The sequence below is a fragment of the Symphalangus syndactylus genome, chromosome 12, assembly GCF_028878055.3.
Source record: "Symphalangus syndactylus isolate Jambi chromosome 12, NHGRI_mSymSyn1-v2.1_pri, whole genome shotgun sequence".
NCBI classification, from domain to species: Eukaryota; Metazoa; Chordata; class Mammalia; order Primates; family Hylobatidae; genus Symphalangus; species Symphalangus syndactylus.
Window position 1 is genome coordinate 123,898,174 of NC_072441.2, and position 10,905 is coordinate 123,909,078.

Here is a 10,905-nt window from a genome sequence, read left to right on the forward strand (position 1 = left end):
TTATAATGAACAGAAATTTGTTGGTTCACAGTTCTGGAGGCTAGAACGTTAAATATCAAGGTGCCAGCGTCTGACAAGGGACTTATTGCTGCGTCATCATGTCACATGGCAGAAGGCAAAAGGGCAAAGAGAGAGGGCAACAAGGGGCTGAACTCGCCTTTTTTTGTTTTTGTTTTTGAGATGGAGTCTTGCTCTGTTGCCCAGGCTGGAGTGCAGTGGCGCAGTCTCGGCTCACTGCAACCTCCACCTCCCGGGTTCAAGTGATTCTCGTGCCTCAGCCTCCCAAGTAGCTGGGATTACAGGTGCGTGCCACCACGCCCAGCTAATTTTTGTATTTTTAGTAGAGACGGGGTTTTACCATGTTGGCCAGTCTGGTCTTGAACTCCCAACATGAGGGCCCACCTCGGCCTCCCAAAGTGTTGGGATTACAGATGTGAGCTACCACTCCTGGCCTTGAACTTGCCTTTTAATAACAGCATTAGTTCCACCCATGAGGGCAGAGCATTCATGGCCTAATGACCTCTTAAAAGACTCTACCTTGATACTGTTACAATGGCAATTTCAACATGTATTTTGGAGGGGACAGACATTCAAACGGTAGCAGTTGGTGAAATAAGGCAGATAGGTATCCTTAAAATAATTTTTTCCACCGGACGCAGTGGCTCACGCCTGTAATCCCAGCACTTTGGGAGGCCAAGGCGGGCGGATCACGAGGTCAGGAGATCGAGACCATCCTGGCTAACACGATGAAACCCCGTCTCAACTAAAAAATACAAAAAAATTAGCCGGGCATGGTGGCGGGTGCCTGTAGTCCCAGCTACTCAGAAGGCTGAGGCAGGAGAATGGCGTGAACCTGGGAGGCAGAGCTTGCAGTGAGCCGAGATCGCGCCACTGCACTCCAGCCTGGTCAACAGACCAAGACTCCGTCTCAAAAAAAATAATAATAATAATAATAATAATTTTTTCCCAGTAGAAATTGTTTTAGACTTCAGAAATACATGAGGAAGAAGGAAATTTATAGTACCCATTAACGTCTAAGGATTAACGTCTAAGGATCCTCTTGTTAACATTGTAGTGTACTTCATTCCAATCCATGTATGTGTATTTTGTTTTCCTACAGATTTGAAGTGAAACAGGTTTTTCCTCCAACCTTTTCCCCCCACTCAGCATCATATCATAGGCATTTTCCCATTCCACTAAATTTTCAAAATTGTTTTTAACAGCTGCATGGTATTCCTTTCAATGGATGAACCATAATTTAACTATTTCCCAATCATTGGACATTCAGATTGTTTAACATTTTTCCTGTTATAAACAGCACTGCAGTGAACATGTGTGTAAATCTCTGTATATATCTCTGATTAGTTACACAGAAACAATATGAAAACATGGTAATGTGGCTTACTCATTATGTAGGGGTAATTCTAAAGCAAAAATTATTTAGTTAAAGGATTTTACCTAATTATTTTTCTACTTTTGTCTGCCTAGCAGGCTTTCAACTCCGTTTGATAATGAGAGGTTTTATGTACCTTGTTCTATAACTTTTTCTCCCAGCATTCGGGTGTCTACCTGGAACAGACTGAACTACCTAAAGAATGGTGTGCTAAAGTCTGCCTTAAAATCTGCCATGGCCCATGACCCCATCTCCCCAGTGCTCTCTGATCCTCATCTGGACGCCGTGGACCAGCGGCTCCTGAGTGTCCTGGCCACCGTGAAGCAGTGCACCGACCAGTTTGGGATGGACACAGTACTGGTGGAAGACAGGATGCCTCTCTCACACTTGTAATTCTCGACACAAAATAAGTGAAACTTATTTTTACAAAGATAGAGAAACAGCACAATCCATTCCAAATGGTATGAGATGGATTGGAAGTGGTCAGCAGCAAGTTCTGGTGACGGGACAGGGTGGCCTTGGATGTCTTTGGTATTTTCTGTAGTGGAAACTAAAGCAAAGACCACAAGTTTCAGAGCATGGAGACATTCCTGCTGAATCACCTTCTCACCTCCTCGGCAGTTGCCCATTCTAGCATTGGGCATCATAGTTGGTCAGTCTTAATTCCCATGCCAAAGGACAAACAGAGGTGTGACATTTGGATAGATGAATACTGGGATTGGCTCTGGAGCATGTGTTTTGAGTTGAACCTTGCAGTCCTTTCTCCACGCCCATGGATTTTGTGGAAACACTTTGCAATCTCTTGTGTCTTTTTTTTTTTTACCAGAACTAGTTACATCGGAATACTTACTGTCCTACAGAGTGGCAGCAAATAAAACCTTGCATTCCATCAAGCCAAAATAGCACACTCTGTTGGAGGAGATACATGTTTAAGATAGAATTGGAGGGAAGGACAAAAACAGAAAGATGTTTGGGCTTTTAAGCCATTGGGTAGTATTGTTTTGATGATCTTAGAGGAGGGAAGAAGAGAGAGAGACCCACTGGTAGAACCAGAATCAGGGAGATGACTGAATTATTGAAAAACAGGTTCCCTTGTATTTAGGATCTTAAGGTGTGTAAAAAGCAAACATGACTTTGCACCTAAGTAAATTCTGCATTCTCATAGTTGTGTCCCAATTAACCAAAAAGTTGTCTCTAGAGAAAATACTGTTACAATCTAAGCATGATTCTCTGTGGAGATTAATTTTTTCCCTTTTTGCCAAAAAGCAGTCCTTCCCAAATTAACAAAGCAAACTGAAATAATACCTTGAATAACAGGTTGCCTGTGGTCTCTGTCATCCTCATTTCTCTTCTGAGATGAATTTCCACCTCTGCGTTTAAGGCATTTTGTCACTGAAGCTGCTGTTCCCAAGAGATCGGCAACCTTTTCGTCCCTTTCTCATAAGAAAGGGACACTCCTACAGGTGAGAGTGTTGTATACCTTACTGGTGGCTGGACTTATCTTGTGATTTGGGGCCATGGAAGACTGGAAACAAAGATTTTAAGCCTTCTTCTTCGTCTTTGTTTTTAAGACCAAGTCTCACTCTGTTGCCCAGGCTGGAGTGCAGTGGCACGATCTTGGCTCACTGCAACCTCCACCTCTCGGGTTCAAGCGATTCTCTTGCCTCAGCCTCCAGAGTAGCTGGGATTACAGGCGCCTGCCATCGTGCCCAGCTAATTTTTATATTTTTAGTAGAGACAGGGTTTCGGGTTTCACCATGTTGGCCAGGTTGATCTTGAACTCCTGACCTCAGGTGATCCACCTGCCTCAGCCTCCCAAAGTGCTGGGATTACAGGCATGAGCCACCGTGCCCGGCCAAGATTTTAAGCCTGAGCCTTGAAATTGAGGATGTTAAAAGGAAGAGCCTTAAGATTTTGATTTATGTCAAATCCTAATTCTATCATTCAGTCTTATTTGGAGTTCTGAACCCATGATGTTGTATTATGCTTCTTTCTCCTCTTAGCACTCTCAAATTTCAGGTTTGTAAAACACAGTTTTTGTTTTGTGTTCTGGCAAAGTGATCTCGACATGTAAGTAGTTGCAATAAAACACAGGGGCAAAGGAAGACAGGCCTGACGTGCCCACTCACCTGTGGACTCAGAGCTGTGTGCTTTGCTCCTGCATCTTGTTGAGGTGCTATTCCAGCTTTGCATTTCTGTCAAGCAGAGGCGAATATATAAACAGTGTAGTTGAATACATTTAATGCCAGCCATTGGAAACTAGTTTTAGGCAACCACTCTCAAAAACAGCTTTAGAATTTATGCCCAGTTTTCTTGCATTGAAAGATAACTGAGTAACCTGTAACTATTTTTAAATGGCATGAAATTAGGAAACTTTTGTACATTTTATATACATTTTGAGATGAACAGAACAATGGGCTGAGTTATAAAAAGGGTGTATTGAATTTAAGAAGACAGACTAGCACAAAACACAGAATTCGTGTTAACCAAAGGAGGCATTGATTTCAGTTTTAAGGCTACTCACTGTTGTGTGTCCAGGGAAATTTACAGCTCAGTATAAGAATACCTTGGTTAGTGCTCACCCACAAGCTTCCAGAAGCCAGCTGGGAGGAGACAATAGGAAGAGATGTCAGCTCTGCTCTCCCTGTAAATGTTAGTTGAACTAAGTTATGGATTTGTGGTCTTTCAAATACATGACACCTTTAGTATGCCACACTGAAATGAATAAGAAGTCTTCTGAAACTGGGAACTTCATAACATTGAAGGCAGAAGATTCTGCTAAGGAAAAAAGCAGGCAGGAAAGAAAATATCTCATCCTTTCTTGAAAGCATTTGCAGAAAATATATCATTTCATTTTATTCCCATCTGTTTTCAAACTCGTGATCTTAAAAGGCATTCTGATCATAAATTTAGAATTTTCATCCATAAAATTTAGAACTCTAATCCATGAAGTTAGAATTGAGCTAATAGAGTGGTATGACATGGCACTGAGAATATAAATTTTTGTTCTAAGTCAGGATTGGAGTAAGCTGGAAAAGTATGTTTGGGCAAATCTTGGAGAAAACCAACCATAAACTTATAGCTCTAAAATTCAGAAAGCCCTAAAATTTCAAACACTGTTTGAAAGAAGAGGTGGGGGCCAGGCGCCGTGGCTCATGCCTGTCATCCCGGCACTTTGGGAGGTTGAGGTGGGCAGATCACGTGAGGCCAGGAGTTTGAGACCAGCCTGGCCAACATGGTGAGACCGTCTCTACTAAAAATGCAAAAATTAACGGCACGGTGGCAGGCGCCTGTAGTCCCAGCTACTCGGGAGGCTGAGGCAGGAGAATCACTTGAACCCAGGAGGTGAAGGTTGCATGAGCTGAGATTGTGCTGCTGCACTCCAGCCTGGGAGACAGAGCGAGACTCTGTCTTAAAAAAAAAAAAAAAAAAAAAGTGAATTTTTTTTTAAGTTTTGTAACACTGTCCTACTTTATTTATTAGAATCTAAGGCTGTTACAATCAAGTCGTTGCAGGGTTTGGATCAGCCGTAAGTTAGGTGTGCCTACAAACATCCAAAGGTAGATGTGGAGACATTTTAATACCACAAAACTAGGAAAATAGAACTCGTGGCCATTTCCTGCCCTCCTCCCACTTGTTAAAACGTGTTTATTCTAAAGTTTGAATGGATAAATTTGAGTATAAAGGTTTTGTTATAAAACTATTCTTTAGTATGAGGCTGCATTGTGGGTTTGGGGAAAATGTAAATAATTTTCTGTGTAAAACAAATTCATAGGATCTGATTTGCTCAGAGTGTTACTCAAGAATGTATTAATAAGGCATTGCCCCCTGTTTGCACTCAGGGTTAATTATGTCAAATGAAATTTAAGAAGGAAACGGAAGAATTCAGATACATTAATTGCATATTATTTTGGGAAAGATGAGTCCTATACGTGGCAATTTTTCGGTGTCACCCGAAGCCAGCGTTGTCTTCCAAAGAAATCCATCTTTTTTTCTAAAAAAAGAAAATGCTTTTGCCTGCCCTTCCCTTCCCATCCGCCATATTTCTTCAGCCTTTCTTCTCGATCACCCGTGTATTCTTTGACCAGTAAATGACCACACCTCAATGATGGTAAAACAGCATCGTCAGTAAGCTATCTTATATGCCTCATCCTGTGAGTCTGAGCTTCAGGAAACATGAGTAAAAGTATATGTAATGTATATAGTATATGTATTCTAGCAAGAAAAACATATTTATTTTGACAAAGAGGAACACTGACTTTCTGAAGGATTTGCAGCTAGTGAAAGGTTCTCAGTCTCTGAAAGTGGACCCTAATTAACATAAAGACCATTCATCAGCAAATACCTACTGAGCAACTCTAGTGTGCCAGCACGGGCCAGACATGCTAGTGAGCCAGGCACATCTGGCCTCGGGAAACTCATTCTACAGGGGACGGCCAGTGTTTTTCTCTTCAATTCCTCAAGTCTGGGTGGTGACAAGGTAGGGGCTAGGTACTGGACTACCACAGGTTTTTAGAAACTAAGGTGTTTCTCATAAACAAAATGTTGAGTGAAACTGGGAACAACTTACTCAGAAGCTAATTTATTTGCTTAAATGGAAAGTGTGGGAGCCACTACCCTCTCTTTTGATCTGCCAAGGATTTCCTCTCAGAGCTGTTGCACAGACAGAGATTGTACTTGGTAAGATACCAAACAAGACAGATAAGGATCTAAATTTCTAAGGTGTTCTATGGGTTTCAATTCTGAAAAAAGAAAATGAATAAAGATTTTAATAAATGTTGATGTCTGATCTTTTCCTCTTGTTTCCCCCTTCAGGATATTTCCAGTGGTTCCTATTTCAGTTCCCTTCCTGTTAGGGGACAGAAGAAGATTACATCTTTTGTGACCACTTAAACTTCCACAGGGATTGTTTCACAGTACCTGGTGGATTAGACCTTTAAATTTCCTCACCAGTCTTCAAACGGTTCATACTAGATTGTAGCTATACCAGAATTTTCCATGGGATCATTCTTAGGTGCTTTTTATATATTTAATAGTTAACTCCATTTTTGCAGCTTCCTTAGAGGTAAAGAATTATGAATCCTGAAGAACTTGTCAGCACACTACAAAAAAGGCAGGAAGAGAAGGCCAGTTGCCCTAGTAGTACTTCTTAGGGCACCTAGATTTTTAACTTTTGAAATAGAATCCAGCATCATAAACCTCAACCAGATAACTGAGCAAAGCTCTTAAGATTTTTATTGGGCCAGGCACCATGGCTCACGTCTGTAATCCCAGCACTTTGGGAGGCCAAGGCCCGTGGGTCACCTGAGGTCAGGAGTTTGAGACCAGCCTGGCCAACATGGTGAAACCCCTTCTCCACTAAAAATACAAAATTAGCCGGGCATGGTGGTGCATGCCTGTAATCCCAGCTACTCTAGGGAGGCTGAGGCAGGAGAATCACTTGAACCCGGGAGGCAGAGAGCCGGGATTGCGCCATTGCACTCCAGCCTGGGCGACAAGAGTGAAACTCAGCTTCAAAAAAAAAAAAAAAAATAGCTGGGCATGGTGGCAAGCGCCTGTAATCCCAGCTACTCAGAGGCTGAGGCAGGAAAATTGCTTGAACCCAGCAGGTGGAAGTTGCAGTGAGCCGAGATCGTGCCATTGCACTCCAGCCTGGGCGAGGAGTGAAACTGTCTCAAAAAAAAAAAAAAAAAAAAACGAAAACAGATTTTTATTTTATTTGCCAGCATATTTGTGCTAGTTTTTGTCATTTGTACGTGAATACATGTGGGAGGCTAGTAGAGCCTGGTCTGTGTATCTCACTGACTCACCACATACAAATTCTTTTCCAGGCTAGAGTTCAGGATTCATTTGCTTCTCAAGCATATCAGAACGACTGGTATTAGAGTTTGAAAAAGGTAGCTGGGAGTAGGGAGGGTGGGGCTCTGTTGCTGGGTAATTTTACCTAGTATGTTTGCTTATAAGACTGATTTTAGCAGCCGTCATTTTGTAAAATAGGTAGGAACGGTCATAGCCACTGGATTTCCATGGGTAGGGTTTTGTAAGGTAAGTTGCAGTATAAGCCCCAAGGAATAATGGTATTAAATCACAATTTGTGAGGTATTTGGTCTGTCAGTAGATCTCTGGGCCATTGTGCTGCAAGCTGTGGTATACCATTGAGATGATAGTGACTGTCTTTTCCCTCAAAGAGCCTGCAGTCTAGACCTGGCAGAAAGAAAAAAAAAAAAATGCTTGTGAGGCACCAAGTCCCTCAAGAATTATATAAATTAATTGCAGTGAGAATAAGAAACGGGAGAGGATCATGGAGGTGGGGATTGGAAGGGGTTGGGTTAGGCAGGACCTACATTGAAAAAGTGGAGATTCATCCAGGCTTGACGAGGTGTGTATAGAACCCCTGACTCCAGAAATGCAGAACTATTTGCTTAGTGGATACAGGGCCTTCTGGGCCTGTATTATTTTCAGTATCTGGGTCACCAGAAATACCGCTTCAGGGGTTTCTCATTGTTCTAGGAAATGTTTGTATGCCCTGTCTCTAGAGGACATTCTCAGTCCACCTCAAGTGCTGTATAGATGTTAAAGGGGCGGGGCGCGGTGGCTTACGCCTGTAATCCCAGCACTTTGGGAGGCCGAGGCGGGTGGATCACAAGGTCAGGAGATCGAGACCATCTTGGCTAACATGGTGAAACCCCGTTTCCACTAAAAATACAAAAAATTAGCCGGGCGCGGAGGAGGGCGCCTGTAGTCCCAGCTACTCGGGAGGCTGAGGCAGGAGAATGGCGTGAACCCGGGAGGCGGAGGTTGCAGTGAGCCGAGATTGCGCCACTGCACTCCAGCCTGGGCAACAGAGCAAGACTCCGTCTCAAAAAAAAAAAAAAAAGATGTTAAAGGAACATAGATGAGCTGGGAAACACTCCTGTAATGTTTGTTTCTCACGCAGGGTTATTTAAATATGGAGACTTGCCTTTGTTTTGTTTTTGTTTTTGTTTTTGAGACCAAATCTCGCTGCAACGCCCAGGCTGGAGTGCAATGGCGCGATCTTAGCTCACTGCAACCTCCGCTTCCCAGGTTCAAGCAATTTGCCTGCCTCAGCCTCCCGAGTAGCTAGGACTACAGGCGCATGCCACCACACCTGGCTAATTTTTGTATTTTTAGTAGAGACGGGGTTTCCCCATATTGGTCAGGCTGATTGGTCTCAAACACTTGACCTCAAGTGATCCACCCACCTTGGCCTCCAAAGTGCTGGGATCACAGGCGTGAGCCAGGGTCCCAGGCCGAGACTTGCTTTTGACCCAGTGTTTCCAAGGCAGATGGGTCTGACTGCCTTCAGTGGGGTTGGGAAGATATCTGTTGTAAAGCTAGGTCATACTCAGATGATGTCAATAAAGGTGTTGTGTGCCGATTTTGCCTTAGGCTTTTTTTTTTTTTTTTGGATTGACAGCCTTGCTCTGACGCAGGCTGGAGTACAATGGCACAATCATAGCTCATTGGCAGCCTCAAACTCCTGAGCTCAAGTGATCCTCCTCCCTCAGCCTCTCAAGTAGCTAGGATTACAGGCGCGTACCACCACACGCAGCTTATTTTTTATTTTTATTTTTGGTAGAGACAAGGGGTCTAGGCTTGTTGCCCAGGCTGATCTGAAACTCTGGCTTCAAGCGACCCTCCTGCCTCAGCCTCCCAAAGTGCTGGGATTACAGGCATGAGCCACCGCTCCCTGCACAGAAAGACCTTCTTAAAGTGCAGGTTTTGATTCAGTATGTCTGGAGCCTGAGATTCTGCATTTCTGACAAGCTCCTGGGTGATGCCAGTGGTGGGGTTCTGGAACCGCATTTGAGTAGCACCGTAATGCTTGCTAAAGAATCATAGTTGTCTGTAGTTTTCCCAGCAGCCTCTAGATGTCCCCATCATCCATGAGATACTGCTTCCAGACCTTTAAAATGAGCACAGCCTCCAAGCCCTGAGACCGAAAGGAGTATTTATTGAAATACTCAAGAGACTTGTCTAGAAACTGGTGTTTGGATTTATTGTTTCTACACGGGACTGACTCTTTGGTGAAAAAGTGTTTACCTCTTTTTTTTTTTTTGGAAAAAAATGTCGGCCGGTCGCAGTGGCTCACGCCTGTAATCCCAACACTTTGGGAGGCTAAGGCAGGCAGGCAGGCAGATCACCTGAAGCCAGGAGTTCGAGACCAGCCTGGCCAACATGGCGAAACCCTGTCTCTACTAAAAATACAAAAAAAAAAAAAAAAAAAAAAAGCGGGGGCGTGGTGGTGAACGCCTGTAATCCCAGCTACTCGGGAGGCTGAGGGGGAAGAATCGCTTGAACCGGGGAGGCAGAGGTTGCAGTGAGCCGAGATTGCACCACTGCACTCCAACCTGGGCGACAGAGCAAGACTCCATCTCTAAATAAATAAATAAATAAATAAATAATAGAAATGTCTTGAAATCAAGTTGGTTGTCGAAGAACTTCCCAGCTAACCTACTTTATTTACCATGGGATGCTAAATCCAAGTGAGAACATCTCAGAAATGAGCAGGTAGCCCTACATGAAAGTTCCAAGTAGAGATAATTCTTTCCACACATCTTAAAACTTGGATTGTTTTAATAAACTATTGTTACTATTAATTTTTTCACCATAAATTCACTTATAAACTTCACCAGTATTAACTAAAGCCATCCTCGTCTCCTGTGTAGACCACCCAGAGCCTCCTCCAGGGCTGGGTAGATACAAAAATAAAACTGGCCACGTATTGAGTGTTGATGATGTGCTCATTGAATGAGCTCATTTAATAATCACAGCAGCCCTATGAGGGGACTATTTTATTATCCCTTTTTATAGGTGAGGAAACAGGCATGGGATGGTTCAGTAACACCCAGGGTTTCACAAATAGAAAATGGTAATCACTATATTAGACTGCCATTCAGACTCAAATGACGTTTGTTGAGTGAGTGAATTTTTTTTCTTTTCTTTTCTCTTTTTTTTTTTTTTTTTTTTTTTGAGATGGAGTCCTGCTCTGTCACCCAGGCTGGAGTGCAGTGGCACCATCTTGGCTCACTGCAACCTCCGCCCCCTGGGTTCAAGCCATTCTCCTGCTTCAGCCTCTTGAGTAGCTGGGATTACAGATGCGCACGATCACACTCGGCTAATTTTTGTGTTTTTAGTAGAGACTGGGTTTCACCATGTTGGCCAGGCTGGTCTCGAACTCCTGATCTCAGGTGATCCGCCCACCTCGGCCTTCTAAAGTGCTAGGATTACAGGCGTGAGCCACCACGCGCGGCCTAATTTTTTTTGGTTTTCCAGTAAGCACTGTGTTGTATGTGCTGTTAACTGTCTCCGGTGGACTCCACAAGCTTGATGTACACAGTGCTGGGCTGGTGCCATGGCTGCTACTCTATGAAAAGTTTTTGACATCACACTGAATGGCTGAGACACTATAAACATTTTACTTTTCAACTCAACCTCGTGTCCTAGCAAAGGTGCTTATCTAGTTTCTGTAGCTGTTTGAATGAAAGGCA

At 43.4% G+C, this 10,905-nt stretch overlaps 1 protein-coding gene across 5 annotated transcripts in view; it reads left to right on the top strand.

Moving 5' to 3' along the window:
* Positions 1-6,173, top strand: part of FAM20B (FAM20B glycosaminoglycan xylosylkinase) — a 50,033-nt gene extending 43,860 nt beyond the window's left edge. For 4 of the 5 annotated variants that reach the window (XM_063627543.1, XM_055254801.2, XM_063627542.1 and 1 more), the window contains exon 8: positions 1,555-6,173. In XM_063627543.1, the coding sequence (XP_063483613.1) occupies positions 1,555-1,786 (232 nt within the window). In that variant the 3' untranslated portion in view covers positions 1,787-6,173. The remainder of the gene's footprint in view (positions 1-1,554) is intronic. The other variant, XR_010117661.1, reaches the window with a different exon arrangement.
* Positions 6,174-10,905: the final 4,732 nt, after the last annotated feature.